Below are 21,633 nucleotides of genomic sequence, written 5' to 3'. Positions count from 1 at the left end.
TGCTGCATCCACTGTACTCCAGTCTGACAGCAGCAGTGAGCGCTGTCCGTTTTGGTATTTGCGGCAACAGTGTGAACTCCTGATCAGCCGTTTTTCCCCCCTCACTGCTGTAAAGTATTTAAAGCGACAGTGAAAACTGGGCCAAGCTGTCACTCGTCTCCAGAAGAAAGTCTGCAGAGGATGCTGTAATTTACTGACACTTTATTTTCCCCCCTGTAGAACTTGAGGTGGATTTAAAAGACAGCCGAAGTGATGATTTGACAGTTTTTTGTTTTTGGTTTCCTCTGTTCAATAGATATATGATCTCTGTCCATTCAGCATGTTGTGTCACAGATACTGACTGTGCAGGTGCAAACTGAGTGAGTGATGCAGTGAACGATGCCTGCAGGCCTGATGTCTTTGTTTGTGTTTAAGTGTGTGCGCCAGTAGGCTTTCTAGGGTGTAGCTGGACCGGGGCTTTTCCCTCTTTCTCTCTCAGGGATTAGTGTAGTCTCATTTATGAAGCAGCTAATCAGCAAGCTAGTCTGCTTATCCCTTCACTTCTAGGGCTCTTATGGTGTGTGTGTGTGGAGCACACAGCTCTCAAGGACAAATACTGTAGTGCACACAGCCATTTCTCCTTCATAAAGGGGACTATTATACATTTTCCTTGCTTGATTGAAATAAAAGAGTCTGTTGTATTGTTAAGATATACTATAATGTCCATAATGCAAGCATTCCCTTCCAAAACCATGTCAAAACATGAGTTAAACTGGACTTTTACTTAATAACATAATAACATAAGACTGACCCTGCTTGGATATCTTAAGCAATGTCAAAACAACAATAATAATTGTTCATAAAATGTTTATATATTGAATTACTATTACTACTAATAGTAATTATTATTGTTATTTTAGGTGCTACTAATTCAGTATTACGTATTTAATTCAGTATGTGAATAATGTTCATTTTTATCAGCACATGTTTATCAGTTTGCTTTTCTTGAATGGATTGCAGTACGCTACTTGGCTGCCATTTAGTGAAACTCAAAGGCTGATAATAGGTCCACTCATCTGTAGTGTTAGGAAACTCTCACTTCTAAAGCTATCTTTAGTCCTGGCAGAGTATGAAGAGGATAACATTTCAGTATATTTGTTGGCCTCACGTTTTTTAGCTTTTTAAAATGGCTTTCTTTGATTTACTCTACTTCAGTGCACAAAATCAGACTGATCTATACTAGATTTTGCTAATAGCTGGAACAAGTCTTTCCTAGGCCTGTAAATTTCCACAAATGTTTTCTGGGGGTTTGCGGTTGTCTTCATTAAAAAGTTAGCAGAGGTTTCTTTTTACCAGCCTTAATCTGAGCCTTGTTTCGGACATGAGTGACCTCTCTACTCAGAGCAACTTGCTCCCAATTACATCCTCAGCACAGCTTCTTACATGGAGCTTCAGTCCATTTGGCTAATTTTGGAAATTGTTCTTGTTCTTGCATGGCCAAATTAGGTCATCATTAAAGGGTCTAACTGAAACTCCAGCCAAACGTGAAACTCATAAAAGCTTCATACTCTTAGTGAAGCCAGAGACAATGTGTCATTTTTATAATGATATTTATGCATTTTAAAGACAATTAAGTTTTTGAGTTTACTTAGAGTGTATTTAATAATAGAAATTAAATTAATGAACTTTGCTAGTGCTTTCTTTCACTGATTGAAAACTCGTGTTTCCCTCTAGAATAGTGAAGATATACAGTGGGGGAAATAAGTATTGCATATGTCACAACTATTCTCAGATAACATAAAGTAAAATATGATAAAAAAGGAAAAAAAATCCTAGACAGCAGCTTAAATCTCTCAGTAGTTATTCAGCAACCCGTTGCCCTTAGTCAGTGTAAATGAATATTAGCTGCTTCAGTCCAACATCTACATTATCAGGATGATAAAGACATAATCAACAAGACAATGGTCCAAAACAGAGCCAAGAAAACTCTCAAATAGTTTCAGAGAAAGAAAATCAAGCTGTGATCAAGTCAATCACCTGACTTGATTCCAGTAAAAAATACAAAATAAAGCTCAGATTTGATAGACGAGGCCCACAGAACCATCAAGATTTTTACACTCTGTTGAAGTCTGTGAAAAAAAATCACATATGAGCAATGCATGCCACTACATTTTCCATACAAAAGGTGTCTTAAAGCTGCCATAAAGAAAAAGCCCTTTATATAAAGTATTTAATATATTTCAGAATTTCAAAACTTTCTCCTTGTGTCATTCCACTGTTATTACACATAACTATTTTTTCAAATTGTTTTGTTTTGTTTCATTTATGTTTGTATTATTTTGGTTTTTACCAAAACCTGGTTCAGCTCCTTGTCAATAGCTTCTTTAGAAATATTATTCCGAGGGAAAAAAAGCACCTGCAGTGCAGTGGTTCTCAAACTTTTTTCACCAAGTACAACCTCAAAAAAATTGTCTCTCCAAGTACCACCAAAATGACCAGTATTGAAATAAAGTAGCATAGTTGGCCAAATTAAGCAGCTACAGCACTGCACAGTTCGAGGCAGAATCATATTCATATTTATAACATTTTTGATAAATGTTTAAATATATATTTCATGTACATATGACATTTGTAAAATTTTGAAATCTAAACTTTAACTTGTATGTAGATTGGTAGGGAACCCGTTTTTCTCTGAGGATGTCAAGCTGACAAAACATTGCTGTACTCTGATTCAAGTTTTATTTACGGAAAAAATTAAAAAGCACTGCAGTGTTTGGGTGTTCAGTGTTTGTCTGAGATAATTAGTCTAACGAAATCATATTCTATTTAAAATATGAAGCTGATCCGTCGGTTCTTGTCACGTAACTTGTGGCATTCTAAAAAGTTAAGATGTTTTTAACTAGGTATGCCTGGAATACGCAAGCGCGTCATGCTGCAGTTCTTACTCATTTTCTAGCCTGTGAGTTAAATTTTGATGCTCAAGTGACCAAGATGTAACAAAAGAATACGGCCATTTTTCAAAATAAAAGATTTTTCAAAATAAATGATCGTTCAGACTCGGATAATAAATAAAACAAAAATAATTAATGATTTTTTGTGTGGCCCGGTACCAATTGATCTATAGACCGATGCCGGTCTGTGGCCCGAGGTTTGGGGACCACTGCTCTAGCGCGTATCTGCTCTGCAAGAACCACGCACCTCTTTCTGTAGTTCTGCGCCATTTGGATTGATTTTTAGCAGCTGATGACGCGATGCACTAAAGTAAACATTTTAAGCACAGCGCTTTGATCGTAGGCTTTAGAGAACAGCCAATGCTGATCACATTGGTGAAATCGTATGCATCAAATGATTAAAATTGTATTCATTTTTTCTTTCATAACTCACATACCACAATTTGAGAACCACTGCCCTACAGGTACAAGATGGCTATGCAAAAATGCAATAATACTTCTTCATACCTGATCAGGTTGTAGTTTGTTTTCTGTGGTCGTTTTTACTTGCGTATTCTGTGCTTTAAGTCAAGCTGCTGTTGGCATCTTGTTCTTTAACTTGAAATATTTTGTTGCTCAGGGTGAAAGGCATAGATCAGCTTCTTTGTGAACTAAAGCACCAGCATTGCATTTAAATTTAGATTACAGATTTATTGTAGATTAGGAGACAATTACACATCAGGCTTGCCAGGATGTGGGCCAATGCTGTTGAAATCACATGTAAAGGCTAACAAATTGCCGATGACTGATTCTTATTAGCCAGCACCACTTCTTTATTCTGATGATATCAGTGAATATTAAAGATGATTCAGACTCACAAGCTTCGGTTGTTTTAAGAGATTGGGATTGCTAAAAGTTGCACTTGAGTCATGACGAATTTTAAAAATGTATGACCTTTTCTGTACTTTGAGGAAAATGTCAAATGGTATTCTAAACAGAAGCGAAACAAAACAGTGCTACTATGCAATGGTGACCAATTATCAGCGTGACTAAATGAATAACACAACGCAAACAGAGAGTGAGTGCGTTTAGTTCATGACACAGAGACATTGCTGTGACATCCTTTTTTCCAACACTTACACTTGTGTTACAAACCACAAAGTACTTTAAATAAGACAAAACAGCCTCAACTTTTCTAACTAAATTGTCAAGAAGACTTCTTCCACTTTTGGTTGCATGGTCAGAATGCTATAACTTATTTTTAAGGAAGTGTACTTTACCGCTGAATATAAACTTATTGTACGTACTAGGGGTGTGACGAGACGCTTACTCCATGGGACGAGAAACAAGATTGGGTTCATGAGAATGAGAACAAGACGAGATTTTTACACTATTTTAACAAAAAATCTTCATCGATGAAATATATAAATGGAAAATAGTCTTTTATTCAACTGAAAAAAAAATCACAAAATGCAAAACTGTTTATGTTCTTTTTTAAATCAACTTGTAATGAATGTTATTAAACTTCTATTTTAATCAAATATATACTGCAAACTATTTAGCTATAAAATCTACTGACTGATTTATCCCCGGTACAGTTTCACATGAGAAATCAAACTCCTTTCTAAATTAAAATTTTTAACATGTGTTCTGAGATGATGATGATGATGATGATGACGATGTTGACGATGACGATGACTGGAGTGTGTGTCTCCAGGAGTTCACTGTGTGTGTGCGCACACTCGGGGGAGATGTGTGTTTCTGTGGTCCTTTATTCTCTGGACCTATCGAGTCTGTGGTGTCAAACTGCCGCGTGTGTATGGCTTATCCTGTCACAAATGGGGCTAAAAGTCCTACACGATGGTAATAGTTTGATACAGCGCTTGCATGTCTGTACTGAATTTCAGTAAGCACTTCAATAATACTCCATGTCTTAATTTCATTTGTGTTTATGGCGATTATGGCTTTAAGTATATCTAAAGTGCTATTCCATAGCATGGTTACGGACTGGTTAATTTAATAATTTAATAGCAGAAGTTGTAGCAGCCTCTGCTTTTGGACGTGGCAACCCTTGAACTCCGGTAAAAAAGTGGTTATGTCACACCCGCTCAAACAAACGAGTGACGGTCAACACAGAGGCACCCCTGGTTGCCAATGGTGTGCACAAAGCACTTGATGTGCGGTTGAAATTCAATCCTGCATTCAATCTTCAGTGCTTAAATCACCCTCAAGCTCCATTATAACATCACAACTCACGAGACACCTTTTCACCTTGACGAGAAATCTCGATTTTGTCTTGATAGCCCGAGATCTTGTCACATCCGTAGTATATATATATATTTCAGTAAGACATCATTTGTAATATTATGTATAGAATACTTGTGCTATGAAGATGGTCAATCTTCTCTTTTAGTATGTTCTCTATCTCTTGAACTATTTGCTTTTTCTGGGACCGTTAACCGGCATATTTTATTGTTTTTTTGCTCATGGTTGCACTGGCCAGGACTGAAAAATGAGAAAGCAACCTCTCTTCACCTTCAGCCAAGCAGACGAGTATATTCATTCATTTTACTGTACTGCACCTACTCAGGTGCCATGTCCTTAAGCCCGATTGATTTTCTTCTGAAGCATTTGTCTAGTATTTGCATAAGATATGCTGGCTAATACCATGTTGACCGTCAGTCTCCATTACTTTGACTAGTAAATCAGTGATTTCCCTGAAGAGCTGCGTTTCTCTTTGGATTGATAAAGTTTGAAGCGTAGTCGTGGTGATGTTAAAATCACACAATCATGGTGTAGTTTAATTAGAGCCTACATTTAATTAGATTTGTATTCTGATAATGGAACTTAGGTTTTTAGGTAGAGGCAGCGTGGTAGCGAAGTGGTTATCATCTTTGCCTCAAAGCAAAAAGGTCGCTGGTTTGAGACCCAGCTGGACCAGGTGGCCTTTCTGTGTGGAGTTTGCATGTTCTCCTCGTGACTGTGGGTTTCCTCCGGGTGCTCAGGTTTCTCCCACAGTCCAAAGACATGCAAGGTGAATAACTAAATTAGCACTGAGGGTTGTACTCTGTCAGAGTAATTGTTTATTGCTGTGACTACCCCAGATAAAGCAGGGAACAAGCTAAAGGAAAGTGAGGGAGTGAGTGTTTAGGCTGAGTAAAATTTCTATAATAATCTATAAGCCAAAAGAAAAACCATATTGGTTGCTTAGTTGAGAGAAACCATGTCTAGAAAAATACATCATCACTGCAGCACAGTATATGGCTGCTGACCTGCCTTTTAAATTACAGAGAGCAAAGTCACTGCATCACTGCAGCTTCAGTTTCGCATGGAAATTCACTATTCCTATAGAAAGTCTTTGTTCTTAAACCTGTGCATATCACAGCAAATGCTCTTTGACTATAGAGCAAGCTGAAATATACACCATATAAAAAAGTAAAACAGGCCATCAAGGTGGCTCAGTGGTTGCCAGTGTTGCATCAATGCAAGAAGGTCGCTGTTTTGAGTCTCGGCTAGGACGGTTGGCATTTCTGTGTGGAGTTTGCCTGTTCTCCCCGTGTTGGCATGGGTTTTCTCCAGGTGCTCCGGTTTCCTGCACTGTCCAAAGACATGCGGTATAGGTGAATTAATCAAACTAAATTGTCCGTTGTGTATGTGTGTGAATGAGTGTGATGTTTCCCAGTGCTGGGTTGCAGCTGAAAGGGCATCAGCTGTGTAAAACATATGCTGGATAAGTTGGCGGTTCATTCCGCTGTGGTGACCCCTGATTAATAAAGGGACTAAGCTGAAGGAAAATGAATGAATAAAAAAGTAAAATAACCTTTCCACGACTAACTAATATAATAACTAAACCATTATTGTTAAGTGAGATTTAATATAAATAAGCTTTCCTTTGATTTTGGGTTGTTATGATAGGGCAATATATGGCTGAGATATGGTCATCTATTATTACTGGTTTGAAATGTATAATGTATCAGTTTTTGAAATTCTGGTATTTCTCCATTAAAGTAGATGGGAACTGGCCTTGTATATCTGTATATCTAACAATATCTGCTGGAGTCAGAATTCAGTAGGAAAAAAAAAATATATATATTTTTTTTTATTGCTGCTTTAGGATAGGAGCAACCCTAAAGAGCAAGTTAACAGTTAATTTTGTGTCATGATGTGTGTTTTTTGTTTTTTATTGTAAATCGCATATAATAATCTGCTCTGATGTAAGTGAATTAATCGAGTACTTTGTTTCTTTTCTCACTCTGTGTGTTTGCACTCTACAGGAAGCAGATGGAGATGACAGGCTCGCTTTTCCTGATGAAGGAGATGGAGAAATGGTGGGCGACTCCAAAGCAGAGACGCCTGACGCGCCACCTTCCACAGACAACACTCCACAGTGTCTCAACAAAGCCCTGGAGGGCTTATCATCCAGGTACCCACCAGCAACTCCCCAAACACTCCATGTCTGCGTTTCGTACCTGTACGGATGTTTAGGCTCCAGTTCATTGCACATGGGAATCTTTGAGTCTCTGAGGTCTTAAGCAGACTGGTTCAACCTGTTTTCACTAGAAAACCAGTGCGCCAATAATCTCTTTAAGCAGTTCCATCCATACATGAGGGCTTGAAAACAGTGACTTGTACATTTGATCTGGTTAATCCTGTTATATTGCTCAGCACTTTCCTTTGATTCTGATCAATAGGACAGACTCTAGAGATATTTGATATGCAGATGAGGTTAAGGGGTCGGTCAAAGGGTTGAAAAGTTCTCCAGGAGATTAAACAAGATCTTTATTAGGAACGCTCGTAATCCTTGTCAGTTTTGCTGCTCTGTTGGTGGGATTTGCCGCAGCCTCTTTATAAGACCGCAGAGGCGCTGGTCCAAAACAGGCGACATGCCTGAATGCTGGCGTCTGGCTACCAAACACACTTTGTGATGATGCTGCAGTTTCTCTCCTCCCCCTCCCTTTCTCTTCCTCTCCATTGACAAATTCCCTCTCATTCTTTTCAGTGGCATGCGAGAGTTGTGGCACCTGCACACAGTTTATTACTCTGTGGGACAGAAAACTGAGAATCCACATCTCTCATGGTGCCTTTTTTGTTGCATAGGGCAATCTGCCCCATTGGTTTGGGCCTCAGAACATCATAAATACATGTTAAATGATCTACAGGAAAGCTTAAATCTTAAGATGTTTTTGTTACAGACTGGATCATTTTGCACATGCCATGTCATTCATTTCAACACACCCGCATTTTAGCAATGAGGAAAAGCACTAGTCCATCATTAGTTACATTCCATACTGCATTATTTCCACTACTTTCACTACCAGTTCTGCTTAAAAACTGTTTTGAAAGATTGTCTACATATCTTTAGTTTTCTTTGAATTATGCATTAGGAATTCTGTGTGTCGGCCAGTACTGATGCAACACCTGTGTTTACTCTATATACTGTATTGTGTAGTAATGCTGTATGTATAAACTTGGTGTTAAATCTGTTATCTAATAAATCTGTAACACATCACACAGTCTGTTAAATATTTCTTCATTTTATAGAAAAATAACTGATAAAAATATATATATATAATAATATATAATCATAATTTGAAATATAAACTAGGTTTGTGGATAGTTTAGTATATCATATTGGTGCATCCCTGTCCTACTTTTTCAAGTAGATTTGTATTATTTTGTAATGTATGTCTTAATGTCAACAGATGGAAGAACTGGTGGATAAGAGGGATATTGTCATTGACAATGATTATCGGCTTCTTCCTTATCATCTATTTGGGACCCATTATGCTTATAATAGTGGTAAGTACTACAAGCTATATATTTACCACACAAACATAATTAGCGTGACTATTAGCATGGCTCTGACCATTGTTCCTAGACCAAACATTGACTCCCTCCTTTAGGCTACATACTTTTCTCAGCATATTTATTAGTAGAGATGTGTACACCGGCTACTTTTATTAACTATTAAACAGATTTTTGATATAACTGACTCGACTTAAAAACCAGTCAAAAGAGTCAAAAAATAAAATATGATCATGCCTTGATTTTGAATTAATTTGAGTTAATTAGGACAGTAAGGTCTGACTCTGCTTAGACAAAAGTCTTGTCACTCAACAGAAATAAGTCAGTATTCAGTATAGAATATAAAGTCATGCTGCAGTGGAAACAGAATGAATATTGTGTAGGACTCACATTAGCTTGAAGGACTGCATCCATACATCTCTGCAATGACTCAAATATCTCAGTAATAAAGTCACCTGGAATGGCAAAGAACGCGTTCTTGCAGAACTCCAAGAGGTCATTAAGATTCTTTGAATTCATCTTCAATGCCTCCTTCATCTACCCCAGATATGCTCAATAATGTTCATATCTGGTGACTGGGGTGGCCAATCCTGGATTGGCCTGATTCATCGGTACCTTCTGACTTTTCCAAATTATCAACTAGAAGTTATTATTTGTTGCTTTTACAACTAGAATTGACATTGTTGTTCATTAGCAAAGCAACCATTTACTCATCCGTGTTCACATGACAGATGACAAATCTTTAGAAAAACTTGTAGTGTAATGGCAGCTATACATCTAGGTCTATTATATCTGACTGGCTATTTATGGAGTGACTGTTATCATCAAGTAAGTTTCGGTCATAATATTTCACATTTAAGTGGGAAGGTGGCTAAGTGGTTAGCATAGTTAGTTAGCCAGAAGTCCCATCTGCACCAGTTTGTGTGTGTTTCCTTCACGTGCTCTGGTTTCGCCCACACTCCAAAAACATGCAATATAGGTAAATTGGATAAACTAAATTGGCCGTAGTGTGGGAATGGAAGAATGTGTGAGTGTTCCCCAGCACTGAGGGTTGTAGTGTCAATGCTGGATTGTGACTGGAAGGAATCTGCTGTGTAAAATTATTTAATTGGCAGTTCATTCCAATGTGAACTATCCCTTAGTTCAGGGGTTCCCAAACTTTTCAGCCCGTGACCCCCAAAATGACAATGTCAGTGACTCGCGACCCCAGTATCCTCTGAGGTGGTTATAAATACAGAAACCTTGCATGCAACGGCGCACATACACTAAGAGACCCAAGTCTATTCTTCGTTAATTTTTTTTAATGTATGTCAGTGCTGTATATGAGCCAGAAAGTTTAACATGGTGTTATAAAATCTGCTGCATCTGACGCTATTGCTGTGTGTTTAACATAATGTAATTACCCCAGGGGTCGCAATCCAATAGTACTAGTAACTATAAGCTACTATAGTAACTATAAACGACTATTTTTCTCCTCAGTAGGTTATGGATAAAATATGGTAATTCTTTAATAAAAACAAATAGATTTTTGGAAATCACCAGGCGAAATCACCCCCACCCCCCCTTCATTGTCTTGTGACACTTTGGGGGGTCCCGACCCACACTTTAAGAACCACTTCCTTAGTTCACCCGACTAAATCTTAAATTGATTCAAATCAGTCAGGGAGATTACTAACTCTTAACTTGTTTCAAACCTGTTCTTTCTCCTGCTGAACACAAAAGAAGCTATTTTGAACGAGGCTGAAAACCTATAACCATTGGCATCTATAATAGGAAAAACAAATACTATAGAAGTCAGTTGGTTTCAGGTTTTCAACATTTTTCAGTACATCCTCCTTGTGTTCAAAAGAATGAAGAAAGAAACTCAAACAGGTTTAAAACAAGTGTAGGATGAGGAAATGATGCAGAGTTTTCAGTTTTGGGTGAATTATCCCTTTAAGCAGTCTGTTTAGATTAAATTAATTGTTTTAAAGGAAATATAGTTTCAGTTTAACATTAACATGACAATAATTAGAATGTAGCTTTTGTAAAACCATAAAGCAAAACAAACAAGCAAATGAATAAACCGTTAATATTTGTCTTCATATAGCAGCAGCATTTAGTCAATGAGTCTCCTGCTCTTGCACATCCCTATTTCTAACCTCTCCTGACTCAACGTTACATAAATATATTTGGTTAAAAGTTCATTTGAATCATAACAGTGATTTTAGGAAGACGCCCAATTCTTACAACACTGACTAACTTACATTTTTTGTATTTTTTTATAGGTTATGGGTGTTCAAATCAAATGTTTTCATGAAATTATAACCATAGGCTACAGAGTTTACCATTCTTATGAGCTGCCGTGGTTTAGGACTCTTAGCTGGTAAGTAAAACACAGACTAGCTTCTCTTTCACCTAGTAACTCTTTCCCCATCTCTCCACCCTTCCCCCTTCTCTTATATTCATGTACTTTACATTCATGTAGGCTCACTGAACTACAAACAAACACACACCCACTCTCTCTCTCTCTCACGTTTTTCCAGTCACCTTTTGTCATAGATAAAGTAGTGATTAACTGGACTTGAGCAAAGTGCACTTCCATGTTGGAACCTAGCATAAAGTACACCCCACTTGCAGGCTTTGCCCAAACAAAACAAGCTCACAGCATGGCTGTAAACGGCCATGTGTTGTTACCATTAAATACTATATGCACCTTTCACTCAAATATTCAGATCTTGACAGTTATGCACCTTGTTTTTCAGGTACTTCTTGATTTGTGTGAACTACTTCTTTTATGGAGAGACGGTGGCTGATTATTTTGGTGCGCTCGTCCAAAGAGAGGAACCGTTGCAGTTCCTTGTGCGTTATCATCGCTTTATTTCTTTTGCACTGTATTTGGCAGGTGAGTGTGACTGACTGCTTTCATAAAACACTCCAAGGAGACGTTTTTATGATGATAGGTCAAAAGACCACAGTCCACAATTAGCTTCTTTGAATAATTTATAAATATTGAATGGTATTCAAAGCAGTGTGCTTGATGAAATTACTTGATTAGATTCAATTATTTGCTTGGTCACTTTGACATGCAGTTCAGCTGAAGACAAAATTATTAGCCTTCCTGTGAAATGTATTATTCATTGTCAAATATTTATATTTAAGCTATGTATATTTAAGCGATATTATTTGCCCCCTTAAAAAAGTTACTGTATTTTTCTTGATTGGCTAGAGAACAAACCGGTGTTGTTCAATTTGTGAAAAAACAGTTGTACTAATTTACATTGTAAGCCTAATTAACATAGTTAAGGCTTTAAATTGCACTCTAACTTTTGTTATTGAAACTATTATGTTTAAAAACAAATTCTCTTTGTTTTGGGTCAGATAAAATAAAAATAAAAACATTTTTGTAATTGCATACATTCCCCAAAATGTAGGGTGAGGAATGGCAGCATTAGGTGTGTCATTGTGTATTTACTATTTAAAACGACATTAACACAAATATACACTCACTGGCCACTTTATTAGGTACACCTTACTAGTACCGGGTTGGACCCCCTTTTGCCTCCAGAACTGCCTTAATCCTTTGTGGCATAGATTCAACAAGGTACTGAAAATATTCCTCAGAGATTTTGGTCCATATTGATATTATAGCATCATGCAGTTCCTGCAGATTTGTCAGCTGCACTTCCATGATGCGAATCTCCCATTTTATTCATTCATTCATTCATTTTCTTTTCGAACTTAGTCCCTTTATTAATCTGGGGTCACCACAGTGGAATGAACTTACCAAGCAAATGTTTCACGCACCAGATGCCCTTTCAGCCACAACCCATCTCTGGGAAACATCCATACACACTCATTAAAACTCACACACTATGGACAATTTAGCCTTCCCAATTCACCTATAGCGCATGTCTTTTGACTGTGGAGGAAACCCACGCATACGTAGGGAGAACATGGAAACTCTACACAGAAACGCCAACTGACCCAGCCAAGGCTCGAACCCGCATCTCCCGTTTTACCACATGCCAAAGGTGCTCTGTTGGATTGAGATCTGGTGACTGTGGAGGCCTTTGAGGACAGTAAACTCATTGTTATGTTCAAGAAACCAGTCTGAGATGTTTCGTGCTTTTATGGCATGGCGTGTTATCCTGCTGGAAGTAGCCATCAGAAGATGGGTACATTGTGGTCATAAAGGGACGGACATGGTCAGCAACAATAATCGGGTAGGCTGTGGCATTGACACAATGCTCAATTATACTAATGGACCCAAAGTGTGATAAGAAAATATGCCCTACACCATTATACAACCACCACCAGCCTGAACTGTTGATAAAAGACAGGATGGATTTATGCTTTCATATTGTTGATGCCAAATTTTGACCCTACCATCCGGATGTTGCAGCAGTAATTGAGACTCATCAGACCCCGCAACGTTTTTTCAATCTTCTATTGTCCAATTTTGTGAGCCCATGCAAATTGTAGCCTCAGTTTCCTGTTCTCAGCTGACTGGAGTAGCACCATGCCACGTTCAAAGTCACTGAAATCCAGTAGTTTCTGGATGCAGTCTTGATGATGCAAGCTAACACGGCATCTCTCAGTGATGCAATGTCAAACACAAGGCACTCAGTGGAGCTAGTGACGTCACTGTAAGGGGTATTTAGGGGTGTTGTAAGGCGAGCCCTTTAAAAAGCATTTGATGCAGCTCAGATTGCACTGCACCAGGTCTGCATCCAGACCCCTCAAATAAAATCGCAATTCTTCCCCATTCTGATGCTCAGTTTAAACTACAGAATATTATCTTGACCATGTCTATATGCCTAAATGCATTAAGTTGTTGCCATGTGATTGGCTGACTAGGAATTTGCGTTAACAAGCAGTTGGACAGCTGTACCTTATAAAGTGGCCGGTGAGTGTCTATAACACACACACACACACACACACACACACACACACACACACACACACTTTGTATATATATATATATATATATATATATATATATATATATATATATATATATATATATATATATATATATACTGTACATCTGTCACAAATGCATGAAACACATATGAAAAAACTCACCATCAGCACTGAGCTTGTTTCCCTAAAGAAATACTTTAGAGAGATGTTTTTTTTTTTTTACTCATGCTGTTTTCGAGAAATCTTAACACACATTCATACAACAAGCGACATGCAGCGACACATCAACAAGTGACCATTCATTTCAATAGAGAGCTAGTCACTTCCGGCGACCTCCAGCTACACAAGCAACAGTGACTGGTTGTATCTCCGTGCTGTAGACCAACACAAATCATCTTTGTAATTAAGAATTTTTATGTATTATTTTATATTTAGTGTTTTAGCTCCACAGTGTTTATTTTCTGAAGCAAGAAAGCTCATTCGTTGTTAATGAATATCATCATACTGTAAATAACTTCAATCGCCACCTAGAGTGAAGGCAGCTACAAAGTGTGAATAAGGCATTAAGCAGCCCATTGTTTTCTATACATTGCCAAGCAACGCAAACAGACACCATATGGCGGCACTGGTGTGCATACTCTCATTAAAAAACAATAATGTTTAGACCATTGTGCAGCACACACTTCGCGCCCGTTGTAGGATGTTCACAATTATGAATATTTCTTCCTAAAGGGGAAAAACACAATAAAGTGGGATCCCATGTAGAGTTGTTTTGCGTTCTAGTGGCCTGGTATTGGGCTCCAACCCTAGAGGTTGGGGCCCCTGCTATAAAGCATCACTCTAGGTGCATGAACTTCAGCTAGTTAGGATGATCCACAATAGACACCTCTACAGTTGTAGATGTAAATGTGTGTTCACAAAAGGCGCATGTGCTTCTGCTATGGCCATCAATGCACAGCATGCATTCAGTCGCAGGTGTCCCTCTCTGCAGTCATTTCCTTTACTAAACCTGGCTTTCTATCCACCCCCTCTTCATGGTCAAGACCACTGTTCATTAGTGATAATCATATAAAGCAGAATATATTGTATAGGATCTAACTCAGTGTATTTGATCCAGTCTATTGTGAAAGTATGAGAAACCAAATCTTATAATGTTGTGTAATGCTGTCATACTGTAATAGTGATATGGACATTTTCCAAAACAAAAATGAATGTTAGAATCACTCTGATAAGGTTGATATTTTCTAGTAAACTAACTGCATGTTATTTGCTTTTTACAGGTTTCTGCATGTTTGTACTGAGTTTAGTGAAGAAACATTACCGCCTGCAGTTTTATATGGTGTGTATCAGTTATTTATGTGTCAGCCAGATCTAAACTAATCCACTGCATTCACAGTCATGTGCATTTCATGTGCTGGATGATTGAAAACTGAGCATAAGCCCATTTCATAATACTGTTTGTCATTTTATCACATTTCATGATTCTGTGTTCAGATACAGTACATTAGACATTGTGAAAATGTTGCAAATTGTGCTATAATTTGTCAGTGCATGGAATTCATTTACATTGTACGCAAGACAGAAGTTATAATACATGATATTATGGTCTGGTGCTGAAATGGAGAGTTTCATGAAGTCATTTCATTTAGATGTTTTATTGTAGAGTATTTCTATGTTGGATATACATTTTAAAACATTTTTAAAAATTGCTTACATGGGCAAAATGTATTTAATTAAAAATACAGTGTATGACTTTTATGATTTAACAGTTTTTTTTTTTTATCAATTTTAGTATATTTTAAAATGTAATTTATTTCTGTGATGCCATTTCAGCATTATTACTCCAGTAATACAGTTTCAGCATTATCACTCCAATCTTCAGTGTCACAGGAAGTCCTTTAGAAGCATCCTATCAGTTTAATTAGCTGATTTAGTGCTCTTTAAGCATTTGTTCCATATCAGTGTTGAAATCAGTTGTGCTACTTTTTATGGAAATAGTGATACAGTTTTAAAGTATATATTTTTATTTTTTGTAGTCATTTACAAAAAAATGCACATAGAATTCCTCTATCAAAATGATTTTTTTAATGATTACACTCCAAAGTTGGTGTCTTAAAAGTGCACTGAAAACTTTGTGTTTTGACAATAGCAATGGAAGCAATAATGTTGCTTGTTTTTGCCACAACCCCCAAATGAATACCATAAAACATTAAAACATCTGATGCCTTGCTATCACTGATAATTCCTACAGGATATATAGACTTTGTTTTGATGCAGGTTTCTGGTTATTTATTAACCAGAAACTTGAGTGTTAGGCTTTAGGGTTGGGTCCATCCACAAGAGCTGAACATTTCTAATAATCGGCATAAACTGGGTTTACTAAAACTACTGATCTCAGCAAAATGTCATTTCCTTTGCGAGTGTGGTCACCCATTGCACATGAATTTGAACAGTTAGCTGTCAAGCATTTAGAACTTTTATTTGATACACATATTTAGTGCATGTTTCTGAATTAACATTTGAGAATACATTGTGTGAGCACAGTAATCAGGCTGTGATTGTGGTACTTCACTTTGCATTCACATTATTGTTTATAAGTGACTAGACAACATTTCAGTCGCTCACTCTGTGTTTGTGTGTGTCTGTGTGGGTGCCCATTTTTTGTGTTTATGTGTGTGTGTTTGTTTGTGCTTGCCATTCCAGTTTGCTTGGACCCATGTGACCTTGTTGATTGTGGTGACTCAGTCACATCTGGTTATTCAGAACCTGTTTGAGGGAATGATCTGGTAAGCCCACCTGACCTGACAGACCTGTCTGAGGCTTCACCTCTATACTACTTGAGTTTCTACAGCTGCATTCCTCTCTTTCCTGATTTTCCACATGATAATCTGATACCTAGATGATCAAAGAAGAACAGAAAAAATCACATTATAGTTAACCTAATCATAATGTACATTCTGTAAAATAATTCATTAAAGTACTTAAAAAAAGCTCATATTAATGTACTCTTCTCCCATGTTTCTTAAAGGGGCAGTGCACCCAAAAATGAAAGTTCTCTTAATTGTTACACTCCCTCATGTTGTCCCAATTCTTTAAGACCTTTTTTCATTTTTGGGACACAAATTAAAATGTTTTAGATAAAATCTGAAAGCTCTCTGACACTCAAATGCAGGGTATCAAGAACTTTGTCAAAACTGTCCATGTGCCATCAGTGGTTCAACCTTTATTTAATAAAGCTATTAGAATAGAACAAAATGTCCATGTTTGAAGATTTCAACAGTTTGAATTGCAGTGTGACAAACAGTGCTTCCATCAAACTGCTGCATAAGAGTAGAAATTATTGAATAAAGTCATTATTTTTGTCCACACAAAAGTATTCTTGTATCTTCATTATATTATGAATTAACCACTGATAACACATGGACTGTTCTGATAATATTTTTGCTACCTTTCCCAATGTTTCATGAACCTTGCTGACATATAGGGTAACCAAGGACTAGGATTTCATCACAAATCTTTGAATTTGTTACGGAGATCAAACTAGTTAAAAGTAAAGAAAGTAATTAAAGAGATTTTATTTTTGAGTGGACTCTCTCATTAATGCATCACTGATTACTGCACAGTAATCCTCTGTCCTACAATACGTGTTTGTAAAATAAAATTGTTTTTTGTTCTCTAAGGTTTATTGTTCCCATCTCTATTGTGATCTGCAATGACATCATGGCCTACCTGTTTGGCTTCTTTTTTGGAAGAACTCCACTGATTAAGGTAAACTTGTGAAACGTACATGGTAGATGTTTCATCTCATAATAATTAAACATTTGTTTTCTTTTATTATTTAATGCACAGTTATTCAGTTAATCCACGTATAATTTATTTATTTTTTTTTAGAAAAATTGCTTCTTTTCTCAAACCTCTTCGATTTCTTGCAGCTCTCCCCAAAGAAGACCTGGGAAGGATTTATTGGGGGATTCTTTGCAACAGTGGTCTTAAGTTTTTTTGTAAGTCATCAATAGATCTTTAGGCAACACCATATGCTAGATTTATGCAATTTTGTATGAGATTACAGTGCTATAAAAGTGGCAGTGGAAAATTCTGTGTATGTTTCTACAGAGAATCCTCAAGTTTTAAACACTGATGCTACCAGCTCATTTACATCTACTAAGTGCAGTGTTAAGTAGGATTTTGTAGTATGTTAAATAATGTCCCAATACCAGTAAATTGACTATTATAAACATTATGGTGACTGCTTAATTTACCCATTAATATTGATAAACTTTAAATCATTTATTAAATGTATCTTTTTTTTCCTTCATATAACTTCAGAGAGGTCTGACACTCACAGTTACATATTTGTTGTGTGTTTTGTGATTGAAGTGATATTGGGATCGAAATGTATCAATTTGTGAGAGAAGAATACAGAATACTGATTAAAAAAAGGACATTGATTGATGGCAACCTTATTTTTTGTGAAATCAATGTCTAATTTGGTTAGACCTTTGGCTTTGATTTTATAACAGTTTGAGCAATTTTATTTCATAATATCTCATTCATTCATTCATTCATTCATTCATTCATTCATTTTCCTTCAGCTTAGACTCTGTTTCAGAGGTGAATGAACTGCAAAATTATCCAGCATTTGTTTTACACAGCAGATGCCCTTCCAACTGCAACCCAGTACTGGGAAACACCTATACACTCTTGCATTCACACACATATACTATATACTAATTTAGTTTATTCAATTCCCCTAAAGCACATGTGTTTGGACTGTGGGGGAAACCGGAGCACCCAGAGGAAACCCACGCCAACACAGGGAGAACATGCAGACACAGAAACAGCAACAGACCCAGCTGGGGCTCGAACCAGTGACCTTTTTGCTGTGAGGCGACAGTGCTTACCACTGAGCCACTTTAATAATATCTATACAAGTAAATCCTGACAGTAGTTATTAATACAAGAAGATTTAATAAGTCTGTCCCAAATGTCATTTTACCACTTGACTATCTTTATGACCTGACAACTCAAACTTTGATGTCTTCCTCTTATTCCAGTTTGCGTACCTGCTTTCTCAGTACCAGTACTTTGTTTGTCCTGTGGAATATGACAGTGAGACAAACCGCTTTGCAGTAGAGTGTGAGCCTTCAAATCTGTTCATGATCCAGGAATACACACTTCCCGCAGTGGTGCAGAATGCACTAAGATGGGTAAGTACTGGACGCGGTAAAACTTCAACAGCTCATGGACTACAAAATCTCTGATTCATGTGTAATAACTTGAAGGGGCATCAGACAAGGGGTAGTAGTGGAACTGAGGGGTTCTTGGCGAGGGGGGTCATGATTTAATGATAATCTAAAACATGACAAAATGAGATAGATATATAAGTATCTATTATGCTACTAGGAATTATACTTTTAAGACAGTTTGTCAAGTGTAAAAAAGTGAAATGTTTTTTATTTGTCTACCCAAGGCAAGGAAATATATTAGCTCATATATATATATATATATATATATATATATATATATATATATATATATATATATATATATATATAGCACATTTCATACACAATGGTAATGCAAGGTGCTTTACTCAGACAAGACTTAAAGAAACAAGAAAATAAAAATGATTAAAAGAATTAAAAATGATTAAAACAGATAAAAACAGAAACAAATGTGTTTAAGAGGTTATAAAAGAGGTAAAAAGAAAAGAAAGACATAATAGCAGGGATGTCCAAATCGGATCATGTGATCGGAAATCGGGCCTGATCACGCAGTTTTAGACTCAATTGGAATCTGACATTACCTCCTGATCAGGACTCGAATATATATCAGGGCTCTAGAGTGTGCGACCTAATTTATTAATGGTATGATTTTAAAAAATCAGGAGCTTGAAGCAGAAAGCGCGAGTATATCTGCGGTCTGGAGGTACTATAAAGTTGATGACGACTTTTATGACGGTTATTTAAAGTTGAGGTGCTGTTTGTTTTTATATTTGATTTATTTTTATATTTATTTTTGCACTAAAGTTCAAAAGTAAAGAAATTCAGTTATTTATAACTTGATTGTTCAAGCTACCTCATAAAAGTGCTTTGTTTGTCAACATAGTTGTAGAATGTTAAAATTAGGTGAATTGAATAAAAAAAGGAGCATCCTGGATCTGTTTCTTCGCTCTTCTAATTGACTCAGATTCGGACTCGAGGGCAAAAAAACCTGATCGGGACATCCCTACATAATAGTGTGATCTGCTGGACGTAGCACAGTGCTCATTCAGTAAAGGCACAACTAAGCAGATGTGTCTTGCAGCTTGTTCCTACTTATGTTGGAGGTCTCCTATTGAAAAGGAAAATACACTTCACTCAACATCTACACATAGACATCACCTATATACGTATTAGAACTTAGTTGTTAATTAAAAATATTATTACCAAGAATGTTATAGTAACTAGTAACCTTCACTTTTCTGATTTTGATTGAAATTCTGTAATGATTAGTAAAGCTGCTTTGAAACAATAATTATTTTGAGAAGTGCTATATACAAATAATCTTGAATTAAATTGAATTGAAAATGGTTTGGTCTTGTAGTCACCGCATCACCGCTTAAATTCAGCTTGTGACAGAGAAAAACCCTTGGTGCAAAGTAGACAATATGTGAAAGCGCTACATTTTCTTTCCATTATTCTGTCCTGAAAGTGAGATATTGATGTATTAACTATAGCAATGAATTATAGAATTAGTTTTGGATAATTGTTTTACTTTTAACTGTATATCATTGAAACAATGATTGATTAAAAGTGTATATGAAGGTCAAGTGTAACATGTTAAAGTTATATTAATATCCTATCATGGTAATGGTTTAAAAATAGATGAATAAATGAACTCTTTGAGAACAAACCTTGAAAATCAATCATATATACTAATAATGACAATAAATTAGCCTTGGCAGTTTGATGAGGTGTGAGGGACTCAACATTTGGTGCTGTTTTCGCTGTCAGGGATTGTTTCATTCCTCAAACATTTGAAAAGATCCTAATTTTCTAACAGTGATGCTTCTTTATAATATACTGGCTGCTCATGTCTGTGCCTTTCTTCTGTCTGCAGAAAACGGTGAACCTTTACCCGTTTCAGATCCACAGTATTGCGCTCTCTTCATTCGCCTCTCTGATCGGGCCATTTGGTGGATTCTTTGCCAGCGGCTTCAAACGAGCTTTCAAGATCAAAGTTAGTTCCCGTTCAGCAGAAATGTGTATCAGTTTCATGCAGACTTTACCTGTGTGGAGTGACAGTTACACTGTGAGCTTGTGTTTTGATTCTGTAGGACTTTGCAGACACCATTCCTGGTCATGGTGGAATAATGGATCGGTTTGACTGTCAGTATCTGATGGCGACATTCGTTCATGTTTACATAACAAGTTTTATCAGGTGAGAAAATCAGGTTACTCTTAACATCAGCCATCCAAATACATCAAATAAATGGATCTGCTCGTCACACACACACACACACGCACACATGCACACACGCACACACACACACACACACACACACACACACAAAACTCAACTGGTTCCAGACCTGTAGGAGTTTCTTTTCTGCTGGTTTATACATCTTAATTTAGTAGTTGAATTAAAATCTATTTAAAGTTTCAAGAAACCCTCGAGTACTTATTTAAAGATTTTAACAGATGTGTGTGTGTGTTGAGCAAAACGTTAGCACCTGTTTGCTTTAATTGTGGATAAACCTTTTGTCAGCTTATTTCATCTTCGGGTTTAAAATCATTTTTGGGGCAGAATCAAAATCGGTGACGTAGCGCGCATTTGCTAGTGGAGTGATGATGCCTCGGTTTCTCATTATTATTCATAGCTGAGATTTCTTATCCTATGAGAAGACCCTGCTTCTTTATTATTAATGAGAGCATGTGCTTTCCGATGATAGACCTCCCAAGCTGTGAGACCACGGCCCCGTACAGCATGCAGTATTCAGCCATTCATGAAGGGTCTTATGCAGTGTAATTTG

General features: G+C 36.9%; 1 protein-coding gene across 2 annotated transcripts in view; it reads left to right on the top strand.

The window, feature by feature from the left end:
• Positions 1-21,633, top strand: part of cds1 (CDP-diacylglycerol synthase (phosphatidate cytidylyltransferase) 1) — a 35,691-nt gene that overhangs the window by 8,918 nt on the left and 5,140 nt on the right. Inside the window, exons 2-12 of one of the 2 annotated variants that reach the window (XR_012406197.1) lie at positions 7,184-7,332; positions 8,612-8,708; positions 10,982-11,079; positions 11,459-11,598; positions 14,900-14,958; positions 16,323-16,405; positions 17,300-17,387; positions 17,552-17,620; positions 18,674-18,826; positions 20,721-20,840; positions 20,938-21,131. Coding sequence is in view for 1 of the 2 variants with exons in the window: in XM_001341863.9 (XP_001341899.2) it covers positions 7,184-7,332; positions 8,612-8,708; positions 10,982-11,079; positions 11,459-11,598; positions 14,900-14,958; positions 16,323-16,405; positions 17,300-17,387; positions 17,552-17,620; positions 18,674-18,826; positions 20,721-20,840; positions 20,938-21,041 (1,160 nt within the window). In the remaining variant the exon portion in view is untranslated. The remainder of the gene's footprint in view (positions 1-7,183; positions 7,333-8,611; positions 8,709-10,981; positions 11,080-11,458; positions 11,599-14,899; positions 14,959-16,322; positions 16,406-17,299; positions 17,388-17,551; positions 17,621-18,673; positions 18,827-20,720; positions 20,841-20,937; positions 21,132-21,633) is intronic. The other variant, XM_001341863.9, reaches the window with a different exon arrangement.

This window comes from Danio rerio, chromosome 5 (genome assembly GCF_049306965.1).
Source record: "Danio rerio strain Tuebingen ecotype United States chromosome 5, GRCz12tu, whole genome shotgun sequence".
NCBI classification, from domain to species: Eukaryota; Metazoa; Chordata; class Actinopteri; order Cypriniformes; family Danionidae; genus Danio; species Danio rerio.
This window is presented reverse-complemented; position numbering and strand designations above follow the sequence as displayed.